The sequence below is a fragment of the Vanessa cardui genome, chromosome 30 (assembly GCF_905220365.1).
Source record: "Vanessa cardui chromosome 30, ilVanCard2.1, whole genome shotgun sequence".
Taxonomy (NCBI): Eukaryota; Metazoa; Arthropoda; class Insecta; order Lepidoptera; family Nymphalidae; genus Vanessa; species Vanessa cardui.
The window spans coordinates 5,212,315-5,228,178 of NC_061152.1; the positions used below are offsets into that span (position 1 = coordinate 5,212,315).

The window sequence follows — 15,864 nt, forward strand, 5'->3', positions numbered from 1 at the left end:
GTTCTAACCACTGGACCATCTCGACTCTTGTTGTTGAATGTTGAAAACTTGTGGTTTAATTAAAATTCAACTGTCATTTAACAAGGTCAACGAATAATATATCTAATATATATATATTTGCATATATATATGATTTTATTTACAAGGACCTTCCTTGTATGTTAATATTTTAATTCTATATTAATGTTATGAATGTATGTTGTCTGTATGCTTGTTTCATTGTCACGGTTAAAATACTGAACCGATTTTGATGATACTTATTACGAATCATGTTAAAATCGCAATAAAAATCCCTTAAACGCAAGTGAAGCCGCGAGTGACAACTATAATTATGTAAAAGCTGTGCCTGTGTTTCTGGTGTATAGTACGACAGAACTTAGATGTAGCTTCGGAAAATTCAATAAAACCGATTACCGCCGATTTGCACAACCAATAGAAACAGCTCCCTATCGCGCCATTCGATGCTATTCGTCGCTATAGATTCTCCCGTCAGTTCAACCCGAGAAAGCAAGTGCATGTAAATCGACGTGTCAAATTGACGATTATATTGGGTCATGTGATATTACAAGTTATTACGTTTGTGTAAAGATCATATTCACATGAGAAACAAATATTGATAATTCGGGATAGCGTACTCAATTCGGATGTGATCGGTTTTACGAATTTTGCCGATACTACATCTAAGTTGTGTCATACTATACCATACCACACCGGCAGGTCCCATATTCCCCTACGTAATAGGGGTTAATGCGTGACGCGTTTTCCAAGCGAGAAAAAGGTTTAAAATACTCCCTCGACTGCAATAAGACTGCCATCATATTCGTCTGCCTTACACCGACGAATTATAATTATATCCGGTTTTAAACACGCTAGTTGTAAAATTGACGAAGTTGACAACAAATTTGATGTCAGTAATTAAATATATACGAACCAAAACGTGCTTTATAGGATGAGAATAAAGTACAGATTCGATTGACATCAATATTAACATACGTCACAAAAACTGTGCGATTATATGACAAAATATCTTGGTTTTTAGGGTTGCGTATCACGAAAGAACAAATCCAGCCCTCAGGATCGCTTCTTTATGTATAGTAGTCTGTAAATTTCCCACTGTTGGGATATGGCCTCACATTTGAGGAGGTGTTTTTCAGCATATTCCACCACGCTATTCCAATACCTGTTGCATTCATACGTGGCAGAATTTTGTTGGAATTAAACACGTGCAGGTTTCCTCACGATGTTTTGATTTACTGCTGATCTCGAGATGAGTTATAAACTCAATAAATAAAAACTTTAACAAAAACAAAAACCAACTTCAAACAAAACACTATTTTAAAACAAATAAAAATGCACTAAAACTAATAAAAATAATTGCATATTTAACATATTTTTTAGTGTCCTCCTAGGTAAAATGAAATGAAAAATATTAGACTATTTAAAAGTTCATATACGATTTTATAATAGTAATAGTACGTAGTTATAGTTATTGTTATATTTGGAACCGGTGTTAAAATGGGACCCCACGGGAAGCACTCCCTTTCAAACAGAAAAAAAATTATCAAAATCGGTCTACCCAGTGAAAACTTATGAGGTAACAAATATAAAAAAAAAAATGATAACCTCCTCCTTTTTGAAGCCGGTTGATTAACTATACTCATCATGACAATTTTTCTCAAGAACGCTTGCAGGTATCAAGTGGTAAAATAATGTTAAATACCCAAGCCTGTGATTCCTTGGAGCTGTCAACATAATCAAATGATACGGTCCTTTATGACATACTGGTAGACGCCTGCAGATTCGCTCGCGTTTTGCGAGGCAAAAAAGTAGCCTCTGCCTTCCTTGGAGTTTTAATTTGTTTCATACCAAATTTCATCAAATTCGGTTCAACGGTTTGGTCGTAAATACAACAGATAATATGAGTTACTTTCACATTTATAATATTAGTATATTGTTCTTTTGTCAATATGCCGATGCTGTTTCAAATAAACAGAAAAAGGCGTGAATCAAGCGCAATTATATTAGACGAAATAATTAAACAAGTACGGAATACTTGTTATACGAATTTGGTTCGCCATTGTTAGGTTTTTGCATTTCGTGGCGTAAGAGCGAGATAGCGTGCTATTTAATGTGTTAGACAGAGAAAGATTATAAAAAAATCTATTATTCTATAGTTATTTTTAAATATTTAGTTATTAATTAGACAATTATACTATTCGTAACCAAAAATCGTTTATTATCATTATCATTACATAGTATGAAAAAAGGCGCACTCACTGTCTTTCTTTAGTATATTCATTAACAGTGTTTCTTTGCTATATTGTCAATGTATTGTATACAAAATCCTTCCTCTATAATCGCTCTATGTATTATAAAAAACCGCATCAAAATCCGTTGCGTAATTTTAAAGATCTATGCAAACATTAAACAGACAGCGCTAAGCGTTTCGTTTTATGCTCAGTAATAATAAAAAACGCCAAAAGCAGAAAATAATCCTTATTATTTTGTTGAACTTATAACCTTTCATCAGAATCCATGTTTCATCCAATTTAAACGAAGGTCAGATGAACAGTTATTGTATTGAGTCTTTAAACCGGAAACGGGCAAGAGCCTTCGCATTTCTTCCGCATATAACTTGCTAGCGACTTGCTTGAATCCGGGCGAGCCGCGTGGTTTCAATCATCACTACATAGTATAAAACAAAGTCGCTTACCGCTGTCTGTCCTTACGTATGCTTAGATCTTTAATACGCAACGGATTTTGATGCGGTTTTTTTAATATATACAGTGATTCGAGAGGAAGGTTTTTGTATACAATACATGGAAAATATAGTAAGGTAACACTGATAATTTTAGATGTTTCTAATGTGATGTCGTAAGTAAACAAATTTTGTAGTAAAAGAAAAAATGTTTATTAGGACACAACACAATGAAATTACAAAAATCTTAAAAACAACAAAAATAGAAAACATATTAACCGGATAAGAAAATATTATATAGAAAAGTTTTTAGAATTATTAAAACGCGAGGTGGAATTCTTTGTACTAACGTCTGGGTATGAATCACCAATTCATCAGATATTCTACCAAAATCAGGACCCAGTATTGTTGTATTCCGGTTTGAAGGGTGAGTGAGCCAGTGTAACTACAGGCTCAACAGCCGATTCAAGTTTGGTGGATAAGAAATGCTTAATTTTACTAACAGTGCCATTTTTAAATTAACATGGTTATTTTTATTATTAAAGTTATTAATTTCGAGACTGAACACGTGAACAAGACATTCGTAGATAATGTCGAAATATCGAGCTCCACCGAACGAAAATAAAAAACATGGTAAATATCCCGAAATTAATAACTTTAACAGTGCCATTGTTTGTGGGGCGACCATCAGGTGGCCAATTTGCTCATCCACCTAACGTTGTCAAAAACAATTATGGATTAGAATCCATAATTAATTTCTTACATACAAACAACAAAAAATTGACCTCGTTATAATATCAGTATAGATTACATAATAATTATTTTAAATTAAAAAATACTTCATTAAAATTGTTGGAGTCACTACTTAATGACTGTTAAGCGTTCTAGTTTATTTACTAATGACTCTATAATTGTATTAACTATTACTACAGATACTTCTGGCATACACTTGTCTTAATTATCCAACAAAGTTACTGTGAAATCAATTTTCATTCCATAGTAAATAAAAAAATAACATAAAAAACCGACTTTAAATAATACACTATTTCAAAATTAGAAAGTAGGCTAGTCCTTTCTCAGGTTCTAGTCTATTCGTGTATCAAATTTCATTTAAATCGGTCCAGTAGCTTTCATCGGCAAAATTCGTAAAACCGATCATATCCGAATTAAGTACGCTATCCCAAATTATCAATATTTTTTCTTATGTGAATATGATCTTTGCACAAACGTAATAACTTGTAATATCATATGACCTAATATATTCAATTTGACACGTCGATTTACATGCACTCGCTTTCTCGGGTTGAACTGACGCGAGAATCTATAGCGACGAATGGCGTTGCACAGCGCGATAGGGAGCTGTTTCTATTGTTTTTGTGAATCGGCGGTAATCGGTTTTATTGCATTTGCTGATGCTACATCTAAGTTGCGTCGTACTATACCACCCTAAGAATGTATTTACGTATTTAACTTAATTATGCGTTTACGAGGAAAACTTTCAAGGCCTACAATTGATACTTTGTATTATATGAAGATAATAATTGCTTAACTACGCAACGTTTTGTTTTTACACCGGAAGTGATGTTTTTATAATGTTAAGTACACATCAGTAATTGTTCTAATCATCCCGTGATTGTAATTATTCTATTAATTATCCTATATGACGGCGGCTGCGATAGATCACTTACTTGGTGGTAGGGCTTTGTGCAAGCCCATCTGGGTAAGTACCACCCACTTATCAGTTATTCTACCGCCAAATAACAGTACTCAGTATTGTTGTGTTCCGAACATAACATCTTAGTTCCCGAGGTTGGTGGCGCATTGACGATGTAAATAGTTAACATTTCATACAGCGTCATTGTCTATGGGTGACGGTGACCACTTAATATCAGGTGGCCCATATGCTCGTCCGCCAACCTATTCCATTAAAAAAAGATCTAAGCATACATAAGGACAGACAGCGTTAAGCGACTTTGTATTATACTGTGTAATGAAACCGGCAGGCTATGATTTGTTAAGTGTACAGAATTATTTCAACTTGTTTCTAATGTTAACTCCCACGATCGTATACCAAAGACAATACATAAATATACAATTTTAATACAACAAGCTCATTATGCATTCAGATATACACACAAATAAAATATTACTTACTCGTAAAGATTTAATCACAGATATTTTTAAAGTTATACCTATTTTGGCGCGTTATAATATGAGAGGCGACCTCTATGGTCGAGTAGTGTGTACACCGGTTTTCATGGGTACGCCACTCCGATGTCCCGGGTTCGATGCAGAATATATACATATAGAAATAAAACTAGTACGGGTAGACTAGTCTACCGTGACCACGAACTCTGTAAAGTGCTCGAAATGTCGGGATGTTAAAAATAATTAATATACGCGATTCAAATCCGTTATAACTAGTTTTATTTCAATGTGTAATCGCGAAAATTTAAGACAACATTATATATACATTTATATAATTTTTACTGCGCTTTCATTGAAAACGTTGGCTGAACCCTATGAGATACATCGAAATAATATACTATTGTATATAAAAAAACGTGAATTGTATCTTAAAAAAATCTTATATAAAAGCAAATTAAACAGATGGATATTTTATAGTAGCGTGATGTCTTTGAATTTGAATGAAAAACCATCGGTAAAGGTGAAAACTTTCCACTGCTTTGCCATGTCGGCGTACTACGATAAGTTAATATAATACTGATCTCAGACAACTTTTATACTTTACAATACATTTTAATTGAAGTACGTTTAAAATGAATAGTTAAGGATATTCCGCAATATATAATTATTTATCATTACAAAGTACTCCGGCCGCGTCTGTCTTTTTGTTCGTAATATACTCCAAAACTATTTAACGGATTTTCATTTGGTTGTCACTAATAGATAGATTGATTCATGAGGAAAATTTAGGTATATAATTTATTAAGGTTTTGTGTCAATAGTTTGAAATAGAACGAAAATTCTTAAACATGCCACCAAAAAGTTTTCATCGGAAACGCTGTCCCTTTGAGATATAATAAAACAATGTATGGGAGAATATTACTTGTTTACAGATCTTTTGATAAGTCGCACAATTAAAAAAAAAACGAAAACAAAAGAATAATGAAAATTAAAATTATTCAAAAAGACTTATGTCAGCTGGTTTATTAACAATACTAGCGAACTGTCCCGGCTTTACACGGGTGCAACATAATAGTAAAAGATCAGTTTCAGCCAGCGTTTGCAATGTAAACGCAAATAATGTGTTTATTTTCGACATCACATTTGAAACTTCTAAGTTATCAGTGATAATATACTGTCCATGTATTATATACAAAAACCTTCCTCTCGAATCACTCAATCTATTAAAAAAACCGCATGCAAATTCGTTGTGTAATTGAAAGATCTAAGCATACATAGGGACAGACAGCGGTAAGCGACTTTGTTTTATACTATGTAATGATAATAATATAACAAAGTCACTTAACACTGTCTGTTCTTGAGTATGCCGATCGCTAAGCTATAGGAGACAGAACGATCTTTATAAAAGTGCGCGTGAAAGAAAAACTGGCTTACTTTCAAAGTCATCTTAAACAATACAGCATTAATCCTTATCCAATTAAGTACCTTCAATGCACTGTGTATTTAATAAAGATCAATACGATAATTAACAGCATGTGATTTAAATGAATATTTTCGAAGATATTACAGATTTATAACGCAGGGACATAGCGGTTTGTATTGTCTAATGACGAAAAGCTGTGAACGTTGTAAGACATTCTGTAGTATGTTTGCTATAAGCATTGCACCCGTGCAAAGCCAGGGCGGGTTGATAGTATACAAATGAATGGAATGTAGTTTTTATTACATTTATTATGTCTGATTTAATTAAAATCAAGTAGCTTGTTTTATTAATCGTTTTTTATCGCCACTGTTATGCTGTGTGGGAGGTTTGCTATCAAAGTGCAGTAACATAATATTGTCAGGAAATAGTTTATTATTAAATCTATATCATTGCATATTATAAAACAAAGTCGCTTACCGCTGTCTGACCCTATGTATGCTTAGATCTTTAATACGCAACGGATTTTGATGCGGTTTTTTTTAATAGATAGACTGATTCGAGAGGATGTTTTTTGTGTATAATACATGGACAGTTTAGTAAAGAATAATGATAATTTTAGAAGTTTTTACTGTGATCCCATAGCTATGTACCCGTGCGAAACCATGTCGCTAGTTTTGGTAAATAAAAATTTTAATAAAAAGAAAAACTGACTTCAAACAAAAGACTATTTTAAAACAAATAAATATGCATTAAAAAGTAATAAAAATAATTGCGTATTCCACATTATTTTTAGAGACCTCCTACGTAAAATGAAATGAAAAATATTAGACTACTTAAAAGTCGATTTAAGATTATATAACGTAGTCATAGTTATATTTGGACCCGGTGTCAGACACAGGCACGCGCCTCAGCAATCAAAAGAAAGAAACGATACGAGCCTCTTGATTGACCCAGTACATTATTGTATAAAAGGTAATTTGTAAAAAACATATTTGTTAAAGTATTCTCGTATTGTTTTTTGATAGATATACTAGAAGGTTTTCTTGGCTATATATGGATACCATTATCAGAACTGGACAAAGCAAAACGGGTCAACACGGGAAGCACTAGCTTTCAAACAAAAAAAATGACGGTCCATCCAGTGAAAAGTTATGAGGTAACAAACAAAAAAAAAATACAGACGAATTGATAATCTCCTCCTTTTTGAAGTCGTTTGAAAATAACACAATCCACTTGAGGGCCTTTTTTTATTAAAGTCTATTTAAAAGAACCGCTAGAGGCTTCAAATTAATTACTTTCAAAGGCCAAAAATTTCCACTACAAACGAGTTAGGCATGAAACCAGACTCATTATAAGAGTCTATTTATAAAAGACCATCTGGAATTGTCCGCGTGAAATTAATACGGGTTCTGTATAATTTGTATACAATTCTTTATCTCCAAAATTACACCCTCAAAGGGTAAAAACTGTCTGTCTATCCAAATAATGTCTTTTTTCGAAGAGATTTTAAGTAAAGATAAGGATCAATGCTGTAGCGTCTTATTTAATTAACCATCTTAAATAAAAAAATAAAGTAACAGCCTGTAAATTTCCCACTGCTGGACTAAGGCCTCCTCTTCCATTAATACCACCACGCTGCATGCAGGTTTCCTCACGATGTTTTCCTTCAATACCGAGCACGAGATGAATTATATGCAAAAATTAAGCACATATATATAGTGGCGCTTGTCTGTGTCTGAAAACGGAATCATCGGTTAGGATGCACGCGTTCTAACAACTGGGCCATCTCAGCTGTCTCTTAAATAAATGTTACCTACATATAATATAGATCAATATGGCCCTTTACAGCATATAATTTAAATGATTATTTTAGAAAATATTACAGATTTAAATAGCAGGGACATTCTGTAGTATATTCATATAATAAAATTGGAGTGTCTGTTTGTAATATTAAAATAGCCCTTTTTACTCAATGCCTATGAAATACGCAGTACATATACCAAAATAACATTTTTTTACAATTTTTCTATGTCTGTCTGTTTGTTCCAGCTAATCTCTGGAACGGCTGGACTTTTGACGGGACTTTCATTGGAAAATATAAATTTCTCATAAGAAGTAATTTAGGCTACAATATATTTTTTTGTTAAATTCAAAACCGTTCAAGTTTGCGGGCACAGCTAGTCTTTGAAATAAAAAGAGGTTGCTTTCGCAGTCATAATATTATTACAGATATTACATTCGCGAGGCGGTGAATGGTAATCAAATTTTGAACTGAATTGTATGAGATTACCGGTACCGTTAAATTGTTCACTCATTATCTTTAAGATGAATGATTCATTTTGTGTGTCAATAGGTTAATAACTAAGGCGTAAACACAGTTATAAAAAGTTTTTATATTTTCTATTGAGATATCGGACTTCGCTGTGCAAAAATATATTCACCCCATTGGCAGATTTACAAATCTGCCGCTAGTAGAGCTAGTAGTAGTAGTAGTAGTAGTAGTAGTAGGCTATTCAATTTTTGCCACCGCTAATTTTTTTTTGCAAACATTTATGATTTGTGTTCTATCGTCCTCATTACATTGGCTTTTTCCCGTTATTAGTATGATTATAAACTAGGTGATATTTCTGTCAGTTACTAGATTATTTTTCCAATCCGCTATGTAGTAACGAGTATACGGATTACGGATGTATTGTGTAAATATATAATTATAAGTTTTTTTTTAATATCTGTAAGACAAATTTGGACTAAATTTGCCGCCCCTCTAAATCTGCTGCCCTAGGCTCCACTTAGCCTATTGGCAAATCCGCCACAGATTCACCCTCTGAACGCTAATTAAATAGTCTTAAGTATAGATTTATAAACACAAATTTAGCACATGAATAGCCAATGGTAGCTTCTATTCGATAACAGGCTATTTGACTGGTTTTTAAAATCCATTTTATATTATTCAACCGAGTTTAAATAACCCAGTAAAAGTTGTAGTTTTTATTTCTAGTACATATTTGTTGAAAAAATATCAAATTAAATATTAGTACTCTGACAAAATGGCGCTGCAATGGGTGATGTCAAATCAAAATAAATTTCATTCAAGTGGGCTTTTACAAGCACTTTTGAATCGTCATTTAACAATTAAGTGAAGCTATCACCGGTTCGGAAAGTAGATTCTACCGAGAAGAACCGGCAAGAAACTCAGCAGTTACTCTTTTGAAACTTTTAAAAAATACAATCATATTAGTTAAATACAATGGTATATGTATGTAATGTATCCTGCCTGGAAGTCAACAGGTATTAATTCCAAGCTTTTTTATCATCTACATGTCACTTGCTGTATTGTAATCTGCGGTACATAATCCACATATAGTATGTAAATGAAGTTAACAAGCAAGTGACGTCAACATAAATCCGATCAATCAGGAGCGTTTTGTGTCACGTGACAAAGGTTAGAACAATGCATTTCTATTTATGGATTTTTGAATAGATTAATTATTATTTCCAACATTCTTATTAGAAAGTAACCATATTTAAACCCACATTATTACAAACAGACACTCCAATTTTATTACATGTATATATATATATATATATATATATATATATATATATATATATATATATATATATATATATATATATATATATATTGTAACGGATTCATATTGAACGTTTCCTGGGATCCTGTTCTAGAACCATACCTTCTGTACCACAAAATAGTTACTGACTCTATGCACACAAGTAACAGGAGAAACAGGTTTTTGTTTATTCGTTATAGAAATGTTATAATATGTCATTTTAACATAATATCATTAATATCTTGTCGTAAACATATAACATTACAGATAATATATTTAAAAGCAACAGTTAATATGTTAATTTTTATTTATTTATGCCTCATTGATTGAGCTGCGTATATTTTTGTACAGATATAATTTTGTAAAATGCTCTGAAAATTTAGATACAATTTCAAAAATATTTTACTAATAGAAAAAAAACACTATTCTTTGCTCTATTGAGTAATTATATCTATATGATACAGATTTATCATTCATTATCACAGATTATATGAAATATCTTTGTACAGTTGCAATAACTGTCACCAATAGATTACTTGGTGGTAGGGCTTTGTGCTAGCCCGTCTGGGTAGGTACCACCCGCTCATCAGATATTCTACTGCCAAATAACAGTACTCAGTATTGTTGTGTTCCGGTTTGAAGGGTGAGTGAGGCAGTGTAACTACCCAAACCGCATTTGGCGGACGCCGTCATACATATTTGTGGAAATGATAACCTCCTTTCTTTAGAATTCGGTTACATCGTATCCTATATATTTCCTTGGGGTTCAAGCTTTGAAAGAAATTCTATGAATATGGGTTCAGTAGTTTAGTCGTGACAGCGTTACAAACAGACGGTATGTGCCAATTTTGCATTTATATAAATCTTCTGTATATATCTATCTAAAGGACGATGAATTATTGTATGTATTTGAATGTACGTTTATATTTGAGCCGAATAAAAATCTTACCGCGACAAATTCGGCCCGGGCTCCTTAATTTATACGAATATACACGACAAAAATATCGATGTATTATTATTCAAAATGGCGCCGGATTTGTTGTTGACCTTTTCAAAATAACCTTGTTGCCTTAAATTTTATAAAGTTCAACGGCTTTTAGATCAGAGTTATTCATTAAACTCGAAATCCAATCGCAGAATACGAGTTTGACCAACGAGATGTGACATTCGATATTGACAATAATAATAATAAATAAAAAAAAATATTGGGTTGCCAGCAACAAATATTTTTTTTAGGAATTTTAGGTTTTTATTTTTTTCTCTCTGGAAAAACGTATTACGCGCTTCCTCCATGACGTTGGGGGTATGTGAGACTGCGTCTCAGCACACCGGTATACCCACTAAAAATCCAGCGCTACATTCTCCGTCTTTTCAGTCTGGCACCAACCAAAATGATGAAACCTTTTTCAAATGAAATTTTTAATGTCAAATAGGATAAATTATTTCAGCTACAATTGGAGATTGTCGATAGGAATTTACTTAAATTTTGTTCACGTTTTTCAAATTTTTCCAGCCTTAGCACCTCTCTTTAAAATTAATTCTTTGTTAAATCATAACAGTTTATTAAATTGCAATCTTTCTTGGAGTTCAAGTTAGCTTCATAGCAAAGTTCATCAAATTCATTTAAGCGGTTTGGTCGTGAAAAAGCGACAGACAAACAGAGTTACTTTCACATTTATAGTATTAATACGGATTATTCTCTTTCCAGATACAGAGAATGTTAAAATGCTTCGAACTGTCTCCGCAATCTTCCTCATCGTGCTTATATCGGACGTGAGGACCCAATTTTATGGTACGTTAAATATTGCTAACTGTATTTCGGCATGAGTCGAGATGGCCCAGTGGTTAGAACGCGTGCATCTTAACCGATGATTGCGGGTTCAAACCCAGGCAAGCACCGCTGATTCATGTGCTTAATTTGTCTTTATAATTCATCTCGTGCTCAGCGGTGAAGGAAAACATCGAGAGGAAACCTGCATGTGACAAATTTCATAGAAATTCTGCCACATGTGTATTCCACCAACCCGCATTGGAACAGCGTGGTGGAATATGTTCCAAGCCCTCTCCTCAAAAAGGGAGAGGCCTTTAGCCCAACAGTGGGAAATTTACAGGCTGTTACTTTACTTTTACAATGTACCTATAATATGGAGTAGTTTCATTATGAAATATTCTATTTCGAAACATTTATGAAAACACCTTGGAGTAGTAATGCAAAAAGCTTCATCAAAAGTATAACACCTCGCGTCATTGCCTCCACTGGCGACAGGGCTGGTTTGTTTGCCCAGAGGTTCGGAATTGCGATTCAACGGGGAAATGCTGATAGCATTCTTGCCACCATTCCACGCGGTCAATATACAGTGACTATTTTGAATCCATATTTATATATATATTTAAGCATTCAGTATTATTATCTCTTTTAAAAATATAGTCTAAAAATTATAGAAGCCTTCCAAACAGACTTGTCAGTGGCTAGCTTTAAGGCATTTTCTCCGGCTTAAATTAGTTAACAAATTAAACTGCAACTGCTGTGGGAAGCATAAAACCTTTTTTTTTCGATATAAGACTTTATATGTACCATCCAAAAATAGTACTGGTCTGTTTATGTCCTGCCTTTATTTGACTTTCAAACTTGTTTTAAGGGTCAGAATGTAATGAATTCGTGAATAGTTTTGTTGATATAAGGCGAGGTCCGTTGTTGTTAAGAGGTCTCGGACAATTGACCAGCAATGTAACTCTGGGACAGCTCAATGTGACGCCCTCCGTGGTCGAGTAGTGTGTACCGATTTTCATTGGTACGCCACTCCGACCACCCTGGTTCTATTCCCGGCCGTGTCAATGTAGAGAAAGTTCATTAGTTTTCTATGGTGTCTTGGGTACCGTTTGAGGTACCGTCGTTACTTCTGATTTTCCATAACACAAGTGCTTACATTAGGATTCAAAGTAATGTATGTGATGTTGTGAAATTTTTATATTTATTTATTCAAACCATTATTATTAATTGATACCAGTGTAAGATTGAAGTGTGAGTGAGCTAGAATCCAAAAATACAGGTATACACTTGTTGTTGTTGTATTTAATGTAAAGGAGCTTAATATGTTAATTTTGACTGGTTCATTGACCTTAAATTGGAATGTCCATTTAGCGATAGATTATGTATAAGAATTAAAGTAGGTATACGTTTATCTGAGAGGAGATGGCTCAATGATTGCGTTCAAAAACTGGTGCTTGTCTGGGCACCACTGAATTTTTTTGCTTAATTTGTGTTTATCATTGATCTCGTGTTCGGCGGTGAAGGAAAAAATCTTGAACAAACCTACATGTCAATTTCAAATAAATTATGCCCCATGTGTATTCATCAACCCGCATTGGAGGTGGGATATGCTCCAAACCTTCTCCTCAAATGAAAAGGAGGCCTTAGCCCAGCAGTGTGAAATATTCAGGCTGTTAATTTTTAGAGATATTTGATATGTTTTTCAGTGCCAATAGTTACAAATTGTAATTAGGACTTTTGTATTTACAGATTTCTTCTCAGCCTTCCAGCCATCACATCCAACTTTAAGACCTTTTCAATTTGACGTTACAACGAAGAGGCCGCGAACAGATCAACGAACGACCAGCAAACATAGAACAGCTGCCCCTTTCCAATTCGACGAGTTAGACAGAGATGGCGATAAACAAAAGCATAAGCAAAACTCACAAATCATATTCGGAGCTTCACACGTGACAACTGTTAAACCATTAAAGAAAGCAACCACGCGTTCTAGTCAAAGCTATGATATCAATTCAAATAGAGAAGCGTCAAGAAATAAAACGCCGAAAGAACGAGTTGTCAGTGCTATTAAACCAAATAAAAGACCTGTTATTGATAATGCTAGAACAGCCAATTCTAGGACGTACTCGTACAGTGAAGCGCTTCAAGCTGCTAATAGGGATACATTTAATGAAAGAATAACATTTGAAGATGGTAAAAGAAATACCATTATAAATTACGAAACATCAAGACAAGGTTACACAACGAAATCCTACTACCAGGATTACGATTCAAGGAAATATCCGAACGCATATCACACCACTCAATATCCGTTTACGATTCGACCCGGTGTCAAACCGGCTGTGGTGAGTGGACCGCCAATCACCAACAAGCCGCCAACACAGAGACCAAGTTTTGGACCAAAACCTATACCAGACGATACTACAGTGAGCCCTGAGTTGATCATTGGTCCGAATGAAGATTTCATGTCAACCGTCGAGAAGAAACGGTATATAGAAATGGCTGAAAAAAGTAAGCAATTTGGACTTTATTAATACTTACTTTAAAGTTTAGTATTATTATATTCTACTAATAAATATTCATGGTAATGATATCCTGGTCAATTCGACAAATCTCTATCAGCCAATTATTCAGTACATCCTTTAGTACATAATTGTTTGCGCAATTATAGGTATACTCTCTATCCCCTCTGTTAATATGACCTCACTTATTACAACGAATCGAGGAACTCAATACCTCTTTAGAAAAGTGTTGCATATCGCTAATATTGTCTCGGGTCAATACCATCGAGAGCATCGATAGTATTGATTAACTATATAGGATACTATCGATGTCCTAAGTAGTTTTCATGGTCAATTATCGATAGTTCTGCCAGACAGGTAGAGGTGGCTAGCTTTAACGAACTTCCTGCCTAGCTAAAAGATAAAAGGAACGTTTCACACTCAATCCACTGTGTTTATTGTTTTTATTTATATGTGTGAAGTATTGCTGTTGGCCCTACTGGCTTTTACAGCGCCACCGGAAGTTCGGGCGAGAACTGGCGAGAACTAATGTCCTTAGCTCTGACGTTGAACGCGGGACTCGTATTTTAAGTTCGTCCTACAGAGGTCTCCTATGACTATGAGATCGCACCTCGGCTCAGAACAAAGACGGTGGGGTTGGTATTTATTGAAAAGAACCTAAATTACTATGTAAAAAGTCTGTACAACATGTAAGCGCGATGCAAAAGACTACTAACGCCATCTAGTGAACGTTTTTTGTATACAATTATTTCTCCAATAAGCTGGAAAATATTCCTGAAATTTTCCGATAGCGCCTGAATTGTTTTTACGTGTAAATTGCGGCTTGAATGAAGCGAGTAGATGGATTGTTTAAACAAGGCGTCTCGTGTCGCTGATATAATAAAATACATTGCGATTGATTTTATGTCAGACTAGCTGTGTCCGCGACCTTCTACGCGTTTGAATTAAACAAAAAAAAATATTGTAGCCTAAGTTACTCCTTATTATATCAGTTATCTGCCAGTGAAAAACTGTCTTGTCAAAATATTTAGCTGTCCTAGCCGGTCCAGAGATTAGCCGCCACAAAAAGTCAAATATTGTAAAAATGTTACTTTGGTTGGTATACGTACCGTGTATACATAAATATACATTGAGTAAACAAGGGCTATTTTAATATTACGAATAGACACTCCAATTTTATTGTATGTATAGATATTCCCTCATAGGAAAAGAAAAAAATATATATAAACCTGCTAAGATCGTATTGTCATGTTATTTATTAATAGGACCTCCAAAATCGGGTTGGGTACATCGGTTTTCATGTTTTTAAAAACAGTTCTATAGTTTTGGAGTTTATCGCAAACATACAGACAGACAGACGCGACCAGAGGACTTTGTTTTATAATATGTAGTGATCAGCGGCGGATTTACCAATAGGCAAAGTAGGCTGGAGCCTAGGGCGGCAAATTTAGCCCAAATGTCTTACAGAAATAAAAAAAAAAACTTGCAATTATATGTACACACATTACGTCCGTAATCCGTATACTCGTCACTACATAGCGGGTTTGAAAAATAATCTAGTAACTGACAGAAATATCACCTAGTTTATAATCATACTAATAACGGGAAAAAGTCGATGTAATGAGGACGATAGAACACAAATCATAAATGTTGCAAAAAAATGTAGAGGCGGCAAAAATTCTTACTAGAAGCCTACTAGAAGCCTACTAGCGGCAGATTTGTAAATCCGC

General features: G+C 34.1%; 1 protein-coding gene across 1 annotated transcript in view; it reads left to right on the forward strand.

Annotated features, from left to right (window-relative positions):
- LOC124542289 overlaps positions 1–15,864 on the forward strand; it is a 32,986-nt gene that overhangs the window by 8,331 nt on the left and 8,791 nt on the right. Inside the window, exons 2-3 of the mRNA XM_047120252.1 lie at positions 11,550–11,633; positions 13,362–14,123. Coding sequence (XP_046976208.1) covers positions 11,567–11,633; positions 13,362–14,123 — 829 coding nt within the window. The 5' untranslated portion in view covers positions 11,550–11,566. The remainder of the gene's footprint in view (positions 1–11,549; positions 11,634–13,361; positions 14,124–15,864) is intronic.